Raw genomic sequence first — 15,013 nt, forward strand, 5'->3', positions numbered from 1 at the left:
ACAATGAAACCCTGTCTCTACTAAAAAATACAAAATAAAACTAGCCAGGCCTGGTGGCGGGCACCTATAGTCCCAGCTACTTGGGAGGCTGAGGCAGGAGAATAGTGTGAACCCGGGAGGCGGAGTTTGCAGTGAGCGGAGATCGCGCCACTGCACTCCAGCCTGGGCGACAGAGCGAGACTCTGTCTCAAAAAAAACAAAACAAAACAAAACAAACAAATGGCACTCTTAACAACTGGATATCCACATACAAAATAATGAATGTAGGCCGGGCGCGGTGTCTCACATCTGTAATCCCTGCACTTTGGGAGGCCGAGATAGGCGGATCACGAGGTCAGGAGACCGAGACCATCCTGGCTAACACGGTGAAACCACGTGTCTACTAAAAATACAAAAAATTAGCCAGGCGTGGTGGTGGGCGCCTGTAGTCCCAGCTACTTGGGAGGCTGAGGCAGGAGAATGGCATGAATCAAAGAGGCGGAGCTTGCAGTGAGCCGAGATCGCACCACTGCACTCCAGCTTGGGCCACAGAGCAAGACTCCACCTCAAAAAAAAAAAAAAAAAAAAAAGAGAATGTAGACCTTTCCCTTACCCTTATCTCACACCATACAAAAATTGACTTAAAATGAATCATAGGCCTAAATTTAGCAGCTAAAACTATAAAGTAATGAACACAGGATGTAAATGCTTTAAAATTAGATTGTGGTAATAGGTGCAAAACTCTTTAAATTTACTAAAAATCATTGACTTGTATACTTAAAATGAGTAGTTTTTTCTTTTTCTTCTTTTTTTTTTTGAGACAGAGTTTCATTCTTGTTGCCCAGGCTGGAGTGCAGTGGTGTGATCTCTGCTCACTACAACCTCCGCCTCCCAGGTTCAAGCAATTCTCCTGCCTCAGCCTCCCAAGCAGCTGGGATTACAGGCATGCGCCACCACACCTGGCTAATTTTTGTATTTTTAGTAAAGACCAGGTTTATCCATGTTGGTCAGGCTGGTCTCAAACTCCAGACCTCAGGTGATCCACCTGCCTCAGCCTCTCAAAGTGCTGTGATTACAGGCATGAGCCACCGCACCTGGCCTAAAATGAGTGGTTTTTATGGCATGTAAAATACAGTTGTCCCTTGCTATACTGGGGGCATTGGTTCCAGGACTCCTGCATACACCAAAATCTGAGCATACTCAGATAAGTCCTGCAATGGCCCTGTGGAACCCAGTGATATAAAAAGTAAGCCCTTAGTATACAACAATTTCACATCCCAGAAATACTGTATTTTCAATTCGAGTTTGGTTGAAAAAAAAAATCACCATATAAATGGACCCGTGCAGTTCAAACTCATGTTATTCAAGAGTCAACTGCATATCTCAATGAAGGTTTAAAAAAGCCACCTCTAGGCCGGGCGCAGTGGCTCACGCCTGTAATCCGAGCACTTTGGGAGGCTGAGGCAGGCGGATCATGAGGTCAGGAGTTCAAGAACAGTCTAGCCAACATGGTGAAACGCCATCTCTACCAAAAATACAAAAATTAGCCGGGCTTGCTGGTGCATCCCTGTAATACCAGTTACTCAGGAGGCTGAGATAGAATTGCTTGAACCCGGGAGGCGGAGGTTGCAGTGAGCCAAGATCGCGCCACTGCACTCCAGTCTGGGTGGCAGAGTGAGACTCCATCTCAAAAAAAAAAAAAAATACATATATATACATATATACATACGTATATATACATATATACATATATACGTATATGTATATATGTATGTATACGTATGTATATATGTATATATACATATGTATATATATGTATTTATATATGTGTGTATATATATGCGTGTATATATATAAATAGTAATTTATATATATTATTTTATATATATAAAATAAAATATATATATATTTTTTATTTACATATATATAAAATAGTAATTTTATATATATAAAATAGTAATTTTTTTTCATATACAGACAAGGTCTTACTATGTTGCACAGGCTGGTGTTGAACTTCTGACCTCAAACTTCTGACCTCCCACCTCAGCCTCCCAAACTGCTGTATAGGCATGAGCCACTGTGCCCAGCCCAAATTTTCAAATATAGAGTACAACTGTTTATATAGAATTTACATTGTATTAGGTATTCTAAGTAATCTAGAGATGATTTAAAGTATATGGGAGAAAGCCGGGCATGGTGACTCATACTTGTAATCCCAGCATTTTCAGGAAGCCAAGGCAGGCAGATCACTTGAGGCCAGGAGTTTGAGACCAGCCTGGCCAACATGGTGAAACCCTGTCTCTACTAAAAATACAATAAAAAATTAGCCGGGTGTGGTGGCCCACGCCTGTATTCCCAGCTACTTAGGAGGCTCAGGTACAAGAATCGCTTGACCTCGAAATAAAAGAGGACACAAAAAAATGGAAGAACATTCCATGCTCATGGATAGGAAGAATCAATATCATGAAAATGGCCATACTGCCCAAGGTAATTTATAGATTCAATGCCATCCCCATCAAGCTACCAATGACTTTCTTCACAGAATTGGAAAAAAACTACTTTAAAATTCATATGGAACCAAAAAAGAGCCTTCATTGCCAAGACAATCCTAAGCAAAAAGAACAAGGCTGGAGGCATCACACTACCTGACTTCAAACTATACTACAAGGCTACAGTGACCAAAACAGCATGGTACTGGTACCAAAACAGAGATATAGACCAATGGAACAGAACAGAGGCCTCAGAAATAACACCACACATCTACAACTGTCTCATCTTTGACAAACCGGACAAAAACAAGAAATGGGGAAAAGATTCCCTATTTAATAAATGGTGCTGGGAAAACTGGCTAGCCATAAGTAGAAAGCTGAAACTGGATCCCTTCCTTACACCTTATACAAAAATTAATTCAAGATGGATTAAAGACTTAAATGTTAGACCTAAAACCACAAAAACCCTAGAAGAAAACCTAGGCAATACCATTCAGGACATAAGCATGGGCAAGGACTTCATGACTAAAACACCAAAAGCAATGGCAACAAAAGCCAAAATTGACAAATGGGATCTAATTAAACCAAAGAGCTTCTGCACAGCAAAAGAAACTACCATCAGAGTGAACAGGCAACCTACAAAATGGGAGAAAATTTTTGCAATCTATCTATCTGACAAAGGGCTAATATCCAGAATCTACAAAGAACCTAAACAAATTTTTTTGAAAAAAAAAAAAAAAAAAAAGGCCAGGTGTGGTGGCTCACACCTGTAAGCCCAGCACTTTGGGAGGCTCAAGCAGGCAAATCACCAGGTCAGGACTTGAGGACCGGCCTGGCCAACATGGTGAAACCCCATCTCTACTAAAAATACAAAAAATTAGCCAGGTGTGGTGACAGGTGCCTGTAATCCCAGCTATTTGGGAGGCTGAGGCAGGAGAATCGCTTGAACCCGGGAGGCGGAGGTTCCAGTGAGCTGAGATCATGCCACTCCAGCCTGGGCAACAGAGCAAGACTTCGTCTCAAAAAAAAAAACAACAATAACAACAACAACAACAACAAAATATATATATATACACAAATATATTATTTTTTAAAATCTTGACTTCTAATTTTTCCTAAAAAATCAAAAGGTCTGACACCATTGGGCCCATGTTACTATAAGACAACAATCAACTAGAACCAAATGCAACCGTATACAAAATACATTCTATACACAGTCGATAGAAATGGAGCCTATGTGTGATCTGCTCAGCTCCTGTAAGTACTAGAAGTTTGCACCATTAGTATTTAGCAGAATATATGTCAACAATGGATAATGGGTAATGAAAGTGGCTATATAATGAGTATTGAAAAATTATATTCTATAACTTAAGCTTTAAGATTTTAACTAAAATCATATAGAGTCAGCCCTTTGTATCCATGGGTTCCGCATCCATGAATTCAACCAATTACAGAAAAAAAAAATTGGGGAAAAAAATATTTCACAATGTTCTAAAAAGCAAAATTTGAATTTGCCATGCACCAAGTATTACCATGTGATACAGGTTTGGCTGTGTCCCCACCCAAATCTCACCTTGAATTGTAATAATCCCCACACGCCAAGGGCAGGCGAGGTGGAGATAACTGAATCATGGGGGCAATTTCCCCCATGCTGCTCTCATGCTAGTGAACAAGTCTCATGAGATCTGATGGTTTTATAAATGGGAGTTTCCCTGCACACACTCTCTTAACTTTCCACCTTGCTCGCCTTTCACCATGATTGTGAGGCCTCCCCAGCCATGTGTAACTGTGAGTCAATTAAACTCTTTCCTTTATAAATTACCCAGTCTCAAGTATGTCTTCATTAGCAGCGTGAGAACAGACTAACACACCATGTGAATGAAGTGATGTGAAGGCACTCTATTAGATATTTTAAGTAATTTAGAGATGATTTACCAGCCTGGGCAACATAGCAAGACTCAAATAATTTAAAAAGTAGCAGGTTGGCTGGGCACGGTGGCTCACACCTGTAATACCAGCACTTTGGGAGGCTGAGGCAGGCAGATCACGAGGTGGCGAGATCGAGATCAGCCTGACCAACATGGTGAAACCCCGTCTCTACTAAAAATACAAAAATTAGCTGGGTGTGGTGGCACGTGCCTGTAATCCCAGCTACTCAGGAGGCTGAGGCAGGAGAATTGCTGGAACCCAGGAAGTGGAGGTTACACTGAGCCAAGATCGCGCCACTGCACTCCAGCCTGGTGAGGGAGCAAGACTCCATCTCAAAAAAAAAAAAAAAAAAAACTAGCGGGTTTTGGTGGCATACGCCTCTAAGTCCTAGCTACTCAGGAGACTGAGGCAGGAGAACAGCTTAAGCCCAGGAATTTGAGGCTACAGTGAGCTATGATCAAGCCACTGTACTCAAGCCTGGGCAACAGAGCAAGGCGCGGTGGCTCACGCCTGTAATCCCAGCACTTTGAGAGGCCAGGGCGGGTGGATCACGAGGTCAGGAGATCCAGGCCATCCTGGCTAACACGGTTAAACCCCGTCTCTACTAAAAATACAAAAAATTAGCTGGGCGTGGTGGCACGTGCCTGTAGTCCCAGCTACTTGGGAGGCTGAGGCAGGAGAATGGCGTGAACCTGGGAGGCGGACCTTGCAGTGAGCCAAGATCGCACCACTGCACTCCAGCATGGGGGACAGAGCGAGGCTCCATCTCAAAAAAATAAATAAATAAATAAATAAATAAAAATTTTAAAGAGATGATTTAAAGTATACGGAAGATACATGTAAGTTATATGCAAATACTATACCATTTTATATAAGAGACTGGAGCTTCTGAAAATTGTGGTATCCACTAGGGGTTCTGGAACCAATCCCCCACATATCAAGCGGTGACTGTAATTACTTAACAGAAATTTTTTTAAAAATCATGAAAGTATGTATTTGTCACCAGCTCATGGGAATCACTATTCTTGAATTAAGTAGCACTGAATACCTTTAAATACCTGATGGAAGCCTTAAACTCAACAGCAAGTTCCTGAAAACATGCCAACATATATTAATTATTCTGGGTCTAAAAGTTTGACAAATTACTTTAAAATACAGATGAAAACAAAATAAAATGGTTTTAAACTGCAACAAGAAAAATGTACAAGTTGACCAGAAGTTTGAAACACTTGACTACATTGGTGCACTGTTAATCAAAATTTATCTGCAAAACAGATTTGCAAAAGAAATTATAAACAGGGTAGTAAATTTCAAAGTAATTTTTTTTTTTTATTTTTTTATTTTTTATTGATCATTCTTGGGTGTTTCTCGCAGAGGGGGATTTGGCAGGGTTACAGGACAATAGTGGAGGGAAGGTCAGCAGATAAGCAAGTGAACAAAGTTCTCTGGTTTTCCTAGGCAGAGGACCCTGCGGCCTTCCGCAGTGTTTGTGTCCCTGGGTACTTGAGATTAGGGAGTGGTGATGGCTCCCAACTAGCATGCTGCCTTCAAGTATCTGTTTAACAAAGCACATCTTGCACCGCCCTTAATCCATTCAACCCTGAGTGGATACAGCACATGTTTCAGAGAGCACAGGGTTGGGGGTAGGGTCACAGATCAACAGGATCCCAAGGCAGAAGAATTTTTTCTTAGTACAGAACAAAATGAAAAGTCTCCCATGTCTACCTCTTTCTACACAGACACGGCAACCATCCGATTTCTCAATCTTTTCCCCACCTTTCCCCCCTTTCTATTCCACAAAACCGCCATTGTCATCATGGCCCGTTCTCAATGAGCTGTTGGGTACACCTCCAAGACGGGGTGGTGGCCGGGCAGAGGGGCTCCCCACTTCCCAGCAGGGGCGGCCGGGCAGAGGCGCCCCTCACCTCCCGGACAGGGCGGCTGGCCGGGCGGGGGGCTGACCCCCCCACCTCCCTCCCGGACGGAGCGGCTGGCCGGGCAGAGGGGCTCCTCACTTCCCAGTAGGGGCGGCCGGGCAGAGGCGCCCCTCACCTCCCGGACGGGGCGGCTGGCCAGGCGGGGGGCTAACCCCCCACCTCCCTCCCGGACAGGGCGGCTGGCCGGGCGGGGGGCTGACCCCTCCACCTCCCTCCCGGACGGAGCGGCTGGCCGGGCAGAGGGGCTCCTCACTTCCCAGTAGGGGCGGCCGGGCAGAGGCGCCCCTCACCTCCTGGATGGGGCGGCTGGCCAGGCGGGGGGCCGAACCCCCACCTCCCTCCCGGACAGGGCGGCAGGCTGTGCGGGCGGCTGACCCCCCACCTCCCTCCCGGACGGGGCGGCTGGCCAGGCGGGGGGCTGACCCCCCACCTCCCTCCCGGACAGGGCGGCAGGCTGACCCCCCCACCTCCCTCCCGGACGGGGCGGCTGGCCGGGCTGAGGGGCTCCTCACTTCCAAGTAGGGGCGGCCGGGCAGAGGCGCACCTCACCTCCCGGACAGGGCGGCTGGCCGGGCGGGGGGCTGACCCCCCCACCTCCCTCCCGGACGGAGCGGCTGGCCGGGCAGAGGGGCTCCTCACTTCCCAGTAGGGGCGGCCGGGCAGAGGCGCCCCTCACCTCCCGGACGGGGCGGCTGGCCAGGCGGGGGGCTAACCCCCCACCTCCCTCCCGGACGGGGCGGCTGGCCGGGCGGGGGGCTGACCCCCCCACCTCCCTCCCGGACGGAGCGGCTGGCAGGGCAGAGGGACTCCTCACTTCCCAGTAGGGGCGGCCGGGCAGAGGCGCCCCTCACCTCTCGGACCGGGTGGCTGGCCAGGTGGGGGGACCGAACCCCCACTTCCCTCCTGGACAGGGCGGCAGGCTGGGCGGTGGGCTAACCCCCCCACCTCCCTCCCAGACGGGGTGGCTGGCCGGGCGGGGGGCTGACCCCCCCCACCTCCCTTCCGGACGGGGCGGCTCGCCGGGCGGGGGGCTGGCCCCCCCACCTCCCTCCCGGACGGGGCGGCTGGCCGGGCGGGGGGCTGACCCCCCCACCTCCCTCCCGGACGAGGTGGCTGCCGGGCGGAGATGCTCCTCACTTCCCAGACGGGGTGGCTGCCGGGCGGAGATGCTCCTCACTTCCCAGACGGGGTGGCTGCTGGGCGGAGGGGCTCCTCACTTCTCGGGCGGAGGGGCTCCTCACTTCTCGGGCGGGGCGGCTGCCGGGCGGAGGGGCTCCCCACTTCTCAGACGGGGCGGTTGCCAGGCAGAGGGTCTCCTCACTTCTCAGACGGGGCAGCCGGGCAGAGACGCTCCTCACATCCCGGACGGGGCGGCAGGGCAGAGGTGCTCCCCACATCTCAGACGATGGGCGGCCGGGCAGAGACGCTCCTCACTTCCCAGATGTGATGGCGGCCGGGAAGAGGCGCTCCTCACTTCCCAGGTGGGATGGCGGCCGGGCAGAGACGCTCCTCACTTTCCAGACTGGGCAGCCAGGCAGAGGGGCTCCTCACATCCCGGACGATGGGCGGCCAGGCGGAGACGCTCCTCACTTCCCAGACGGGGCGGCAGCCGAGCAGAGGCTGCAATCTCGGCACTTTGGGAAGCCAAGGCAGGCGGCTGGGAGGTGGTTGTAGCGGGCCGAGATCACGCCACTGCACTCCAGCCTGGGCACCATTGAGCACCGAGTGAACGAGACTCCGTCTGCAATCCCGGCACTTCGGGAGGCCGAGGCTGGCCGATCACTCGCGGTTAGGAGCTGGGGACCAGCCCGGCCAACACAGCGAAACCCCGTCTCCACCAAAAAAACACGAAAACCAGTCAGGCGGGGCGGCGCGCGCCTGCAATCGCAGGCACTCGGCAGGCTGAGGCAGGAGAATCAGGCAGGGAGGTTGCAGTGAGCTGAGATGGCAGCAGTACCGTCCAGCTTCGGCCCAGCATCAGAGGGAGACCGTGGAAAGAGAGGTAGGCGTAGGCGTAGGCGTAGGGGTAGGGGTAGGGGTAGGGGTAGGGGTAGGGGTAGGGGGAGCGGGAGAGGGAGAGGGAGAGGGAGAGGGAGCATTTCAAAGTAATTTATAACAGACTAAGGTCAAGCTACATTAGCAAAGTTGGAAGGTAGCACTTAAGAAAAAACCCTGGGCCAGGCACGGTGGCTCACACCTGTAATCCCAGCACTTTGGGAAGGCCAAGGCAGGCAGATCACCTGAGGTCGGGAGTTCAAGACCAGCCTGGCCAACATGGTGAAACCTAATTTCTACTAAAAATACAAAAAAATTAGCCGGGCATGGTGGTGCGTGCCTGTAGATCCAGCTACTGGGGAGGCTGAGGCACAAGAATTGCTTGAATCCGAGCAGCAGAGGTTGCAGTGAGCTGAGATCACACCACTGCACTCCAACCTGGGTGACAGAGTGAGACTCCCTCTCAATTAAAAAAAAAAAAAAAAAAAGGTCGGGCGCAGTGGTTCACGCCTGTAATCCCAGCACTTTGGGAGGCTGAGGCAGGCAGATCACGAGGTCAGGAGATCGAGACCATCCTGGCTGACATGGTGAAACCCCGTCTCTACTAAAAATACAAAAAATTATCTGGGCGTGGTGGCAGGCACCTGTAGTCCCAGCTACCTGGGAGGCTGAGGCCAGAGAATGGCATGAACCCGGGAGGCGGAGCTTGCAGTGAGCCGAGATCGCACCACTGCACTCCAGCCTAGGCAACAGAGCAAGACTCTGTCTCAAAAAAAAAGAGAGAAAGAAAAAACTCTGGAAAAGTTATACGGCTCTACCATGTACTATTTGGACACCTCTGGAGGAGAGGAACTTGTTCAATTTTAACAGTATAAACTTGACTGTTTAAGTAGCTAATATTTAGGCCAGGCGTGGTGGCTTAAGCCTGTAATTCCAGCACTTCAGGAGGCTGAACGGGTGGATCACCTGAGGTCAAGATTTTGAGACCAGCCTGGCCAACACGGTGAAACCCCGCCTCTACCAAAAATACAAAAATTAGTCGGGCCTCATGGCGCACGCCTGTGGTCCCAGCTACTTGGGAGTCTGAGGCAGGAGAATCACTTGAACTCAGGAGGCAGAGGTTGCAGGGAGGCAAGGTTGCACCACTGCACTCCAGCCTGGGCAACAGACTGAGACTCTATCTCAAAAAAAAAAAAAAAAAAAAGACTATCAATTAGGAAATATTTAGGTGTAGCAGTACTAACAACATTGAAATGGACTAATTTACAGAATCCCAATACTTTCGTTCTAATTTTTTTTTTCAGGGTGTTGCTCTGCATGATTGTAGCTCACTGCAGCCTCGAACTCCTGGGCTCAAGGGATCCTCCCACCTCATCCTCCCAAGTAGCTGGGACCACAGATCCACCATGCCCAGCTAATTTTTTATTTAATTTTTTTTTTGTAGAGACAGGGTCTCACTATAGTGCCCAGGCTGGTCTCAAACTCTTGGCCTCAAGTGAACCTCCCAAAGCTCTGGGATTACAAGCATGAGCCACTGTGCGCAGCTGCTTCCAAAGATTTTCTAGAGTGGCCAAAACCCCAGATAATCCATGAAAGAGCATGAAAAGTATTTTAAGGGACAATGGAAGGGGAGAAACTGCTACCTAATATTCTCAGCAACTTTTCCTGCCCTACCTGACAAGTGAATGATATTGAAGAGGAGAGTAACTAACTGAACAGACTCTTCTCTGTCCTTCTATCCAGGCACCTACTATCCTGCAAATACGCAGCTTTGAAGGACTTAACCAATGACCTTAAAATCTATACCAGGTCTACAGTACTAGGAAGCGTATAAGCAAATACTGCTATAGAATTTGGATTTTCTTTAATGATAAAAATGCAAATGACTCACGTTTGGTCATCCACTCCAACACAGCACATTCTAAAGAACAGGAGTTCAAATCCTCCTTCTGCCAAAAGATGTTGTGTCTTCACACACAAACAACTAATTATGGATTATATTACTACCATAAATTTCTGTTTCTCACTGAAGGCATATGATGTTTTAAAAAAGAACAAAAAATCAGAAAGGAAATGTTTCAAGTCTATTTTGAGGTAAAGCAATCAATTTACCATTTATCTTCCTCAGACTTACATATGAAAGCCCCACACACATGCGCACACACAAGATCCCCAAAATGTTGACAACTGTTGAAGCTGCACAACGGATACCAGAGTTCATTATACTATTCTATTTTTGCATATATTTGAACATTTCCATAATATGCAGTTTTTTAAAATATGTATGTGTGTGTCTATAGGTGTTTATACATAAACTCCCAATAAACTGACATAGAAATATCCAATTGTTCAAAGTTTTCATTCTTCAAAAGTAAGTGAATTTCTTTTTTTTTTTTTTTTTTGAAACAATCTCTCACTCTGCCACCCAGGCTGGAGTGCATTGGCACGATCTCGGCTCACAGCAACCTCCACCTCCTGGGTACAAGCAAGCGCATCCGGCTAATTTTTTTGTATTTTTAGTAGAGATGGGGTTTCACCATGTTGGCTAGGCCAGTCTCAAACTCCTAACCTCAAGCGATGTGCCCGCCTCGGCTTCCTGCGGTGCTGGGATTACAGGTGTGAGTCACCACACCCAGCCAGAATTCCATCTAGCTACTTTCTTATTCTAGAAGTTGTACTGCAGGTGACCAGACCATTAGAGAAGGTCTAGTGAAAGAAATAATTAACTGCCCCAGAATAAAACAAGCCTAACCTTGAAAAGAGGCAAAGGGAAAGGTGCTAAACAGTTATTACAATTAACTGCATGTTTATATTTGGTCCTGTTATCCTCTAACACAGGTGGGTAGGTAGAAAAGGGGGAAGTATTTTAGGGCCAGATTTCCTTTTGATTCTTTAAGTTGATGGGCAAGAGAGGCTGGAATAAAGAAATCTAAAAAGTCTCCATTATAAATGATAACCAAGCCAGGCACAATGGCGCATGCCAGTAGTTCCAGCTACTTAGGAGACAGAGGGGAGAATCGCCTGAACCCAGGAATTCAAAACTAGCCTAGGCAACAGAGTGAGACCTCATCTCTAAATAAATAAGTTAATGAATTAATTAAAGGTAGAATTGTATAATATATGAATTATACCTCAATTTAAAAACAATTTAAGCCCTATACAGTGATGCATGCCTATAGCCACAACTACTCATAAGACTGAAGCAGGAGGATAGCTTGAACTTAGGAGTTTGAGAACAGCCTGGGCAACATAGAGAGGCCTCATCCCCCTCCCACCCCCACCCAAAAAAAAGCATTCATAGCTCATCTTAGTATAATCAGCAATTTCCAATGACTAACTATGCTTTCCTGCTAGACATGAATTTATAAAACACATAAAAATTATACTGTATCTGCTTCAATTCCTTTTTTCATATTGCCATTCAATTTTCACAAGATTACTTTAAATGCAATCCTAAATTCATCCCCAATTTAACTTTTGTTAGTTATGTCTAAAAATAAAACTAGTCAAAATTAAAAATACTAACTTTGCAGCAAATTAATCTTGCATCAGCACTACAAATTTTTAAACTTATTGTAGCAAAACATAACTTCGACAGAATCAAAGACATTAATTCTCAAGTCCAAAAAAAGGTCACAAGAAATTATTTAAAGTGGTAAAGGGAAACGCAGACTTAGGCATACAAGCCAAGAAAAAAAAAAATTAGACATAACTCCTCCGCTAGAACCTCCCCCCAATACTTCCATAGCAACAATTATTTCCTTAGCACAAAAGTGATGTGTTCACTTTCACAAAACCTGGATCATCTAAGTTTGCACAATTCCCTTCAATCTAAAAAACAGATGAAATTGTTTCATTTAGGTGAGTAGAATTTTGTGTCCCTATACATGAAAAAAGTCACCATCAGTGTGAGTAAACCACATGGCTCCAGCTTTAAGATCTTGTTCCCCAACCCACTGAAAAGAGTATATGCTTATAAAATATTCATCGACTTACCAGGTTAAAGACAGTTTCTACAATATCCCTATTGGATACTTCTCCAACTTCAACCAAACCGGTCAACACGGCAAATTTCATTCTGATGCCCCTGATGGGGAGCCCTGGTTTCAGAGACAATGCACCCCCTTCAGTAGGGGTTTCTTCTCTCTCTCCACCTCCCCCGTCATCACCTGTTGGTAGCGGGGAAGGGACACGATTGTCTTCGCTAGCCATTGCTAGCTCACGAGAAAGGACAACTCAGAGTCACCCTGGGACAGCAGTCGCTGCACTGGTAATGAGCACAACACACGCAATGCAAAACGAAAGGGTCCCTCTTCCAACTTGCGGAGATACCCCAAAGCAGTTGATGTGGAAAGTCCTTGGCGTCGCCGTCCTCCTCTTGGAGAATATTTGTCCAATCTCTCTCCCCGAGGCTGACAACAACGCCAAACCCTATTGGAAGATTAAATATATGTTAAATAGGCTAGGTTTTGTTTTAGGGTTTTGAGGGGACAAGAGGGAAATAGTTATTGTCGGTCAAGTAAGTTACTAAAGGCACCCCACTACTAGCCACCCGCTTCTCCCGGGCTCAAAGAGCTGGGTTCTGGGTGAAGGCAGGTCCAAGAGGCCCCCGAACAGGCTCACTCCTCCCCCACTCTCGTGCAGGTTCTAGGCGCAGGGTAACCTCTCCTCACAGGTGCACTAGAAACTGTCGCGGGGAAAGGAGGGATCGGAGGAAAAAAGGGGGGCCCACAAGCTATCGCAGAGGTAGAAAGTTCTTCCTCACCCAGATACTCCGGACTCGTCCTCACCCCCCGCCCAGGAGCAGCGAGACCGAGGTGGCGGCGGAGAACCAGGGCAGGAAAAGGCGGGGGAAGGGGGCGGTGATTATTCTAAATGCTCGGCCCAGTGGGAGGAGTGAAGCACCTCTCTCAGGCACCTGAGATTCGACGGGAAGGGGTGGGGAGGTGTGTGTGGTGGCAGGAAGGGAGGGGAGCGGCCAGAGAAACCCAGCGGCCACCGCAGGGAGAGAAGGGAGGACAGAGAGGTCAGTGCACCTGGTCGCAGCCTCCAAGTTTCCCTAGTCCGCTCCCCGGGAGTCCGCGGCTGCACAGAACTCCATGGCTTCCTGGCCCGCCCCGCCCCTGCGCTCAGCCTTTGCAAAAGTAGCCGCTGCTGGCGCTACGGACGCCGCGGCTGAGGCTGCTACGAGTGGTGAGGATGCTACTGCCACAGCTCGCCCCGCCACGGGTCGCGCGGCTGTCGTGTGCCCACTGAAGCTGCTCCCGGCCGCCATGACAGCGCCGAGGGCTGCCGGGCGCGGCGTGCGCGTGCGCGTGCCCGAGCGCGAGTGCGCGGGGCGGGAGGGCGCCAAGGCGGAGGCAGCCGCGCGGCGGGGGCGCGGTGACGACGCGCGGACAGCCAAGGGGGCCCCGAGCCAGCCGGAGTGCTGGGCTCGGGCTTCCGGCTGCACTAGGCGCGCTTCTCTGGTAGCACCAGGTGTGTCCCCGGCCCGGCAATGAGAGACCCTTCCGTCCGAGGGCCTACACTTTCCCCTCTCCCACTCTCGGACCTCGAGAGGTGCTTCTGCCAAGTCCTGAGGCGGGGATTTTGGCCCTCCTGCTGTTGTTAAGTTACCGTAGGGTCTCTTGGCGCGGAGGGAACACGCGCTGCGTTGCCTAGGTGTCTCATTGGACTTGGAGAACACCTGAGGGACCTCTACGAGCCAGAGAGGTGACGGCGCTGGAGCCAGTGAGGCTGCTGTCCCTGCCCAACGGGAGCGAGGAGTCCCCACCCCTGGCTGCTTTCAGAGGCTGCCCGCCCGCCGCTCTTGGCGGAGACTTGGAGATTTCCACTGGGATACCTCGGCAGCTGCCGCCATTCGGGAGGGGAGGGGAGGGGACCGAGTCGACGAGGAAGGGGAAAGATTCCTTGCTTTGCAGCTGCCGCGCCACCAAACCTCTCCCACATTCATTCTAGGGAGAGGATTCCTGAGACAGCTGCTATAAACAGCGTGGAGACAGGGTTCCTTGTGCCTGTAGACCTCCGAAGGGTTTTTTCCTCTCGTGATTTTCCGATGTGAAGATTAGGCTCGCGTCATTCTCAGAGTAGATCAAAAGATATATTAGGTAGTACAGATAGGTCCTCATACTCAGTGTCCCTTCTTTCCACCCGCTATTAACAGTAAAGCATTCTTCCTAGTGAGTGAAAAATAAATTTAGAGGAAGGTGGTTTTTCACCCACGTGTATCCTTTGAGGTCAAAGGGCCTTTTTAAAAATACGCCTGGCTCCTAAAATGAAAGTGAAGCAAAAAGTGGGATTAAACAAAGGAAGAATTCTAGAGAACTTAGGAAAAAATTATAGTGGTTTGAGAAATAGTTTCCTGAAGAAAAAGTTATTTGAGATGGCCTTGAGAAGTGGACAGAAGCCGGGCGCGGTGGCTCACGCCTGTAATCCCAGCACTTTGGGAGGCCCAAGCAGGTGGATTGCCTGAGGTCAGGAGTTCAAGACCAGCCTGACCAATATGGTGAAACCCCCGTCTCTACTAAAAATACAAAAATTAGCCAGGCATGGTGGTAGGCGCCTGTAATCCCAGCTACTCGGGAGGCTGAGGCAGGAGAATTGCCACTGCACTCCAGCCTGGGTGACAGAGGAAGAGCGAGATTCTGTCTCAAAAAAGAAAAAAAAAAAGGCAATTTTAACTCT

The 15,013-nt window shown here is 48.8% G+C and overlaps 1 protein-coding gene across 4 annotated transcripts in view; it reads right to left on the bottom strand.

Annotated features, from left to right (window-relative positions):
* Positions 1–13,657, bottom strand: part of LRBA (LPS responsive beige-like anchor protein) — a 766,360-nt gene extending 752,703 nt beyond the window's left edge. The window contains exons 1-2 of one of the 4 annotated variants that reach the window (XM_031010185.3): positions 13,366–13,657; positions 12,326–12,760 (exon numbers count right to left, since the gene is read on the bottom strand). In XM_031010185.3, coding sequence (XP_030866045.3) covers positions 12,326–12,541 — 216 coding nt within the window. In that variant the 5' untranslated portion in view covers positions 12,542–12,760; positions 13,366–13,657. Of the gene's footprint in view, positions 1–12,325; positions 12,761–13,094 lie in introns of all 4 variants that reach the window. The other 3 variants (XM_055385519.2, XM_055385518.2, XM_019025631.4) reach the window with 3 other exon arrangements.
* Between the last annotated feature and the right edge of the window lie 1,356 nt (positions 13,658–15,013).

This window comes from Gorilla gorilla, chromosome 3, assembly GCF_029281585.2.
Source record: "Gorilla gorilla gorilla isolate KB3781 chromosome 3, NHGRI_mGorGor1-v2.1_pri, whole genome shotgun sequence".
NCBI classification, from domain to species: domain Eukaryota; kingdom Metazoa; phylum Chordata; class Mammalia; order Primates; family Hominidae; genus Gorilla; species Gorilla gorilla.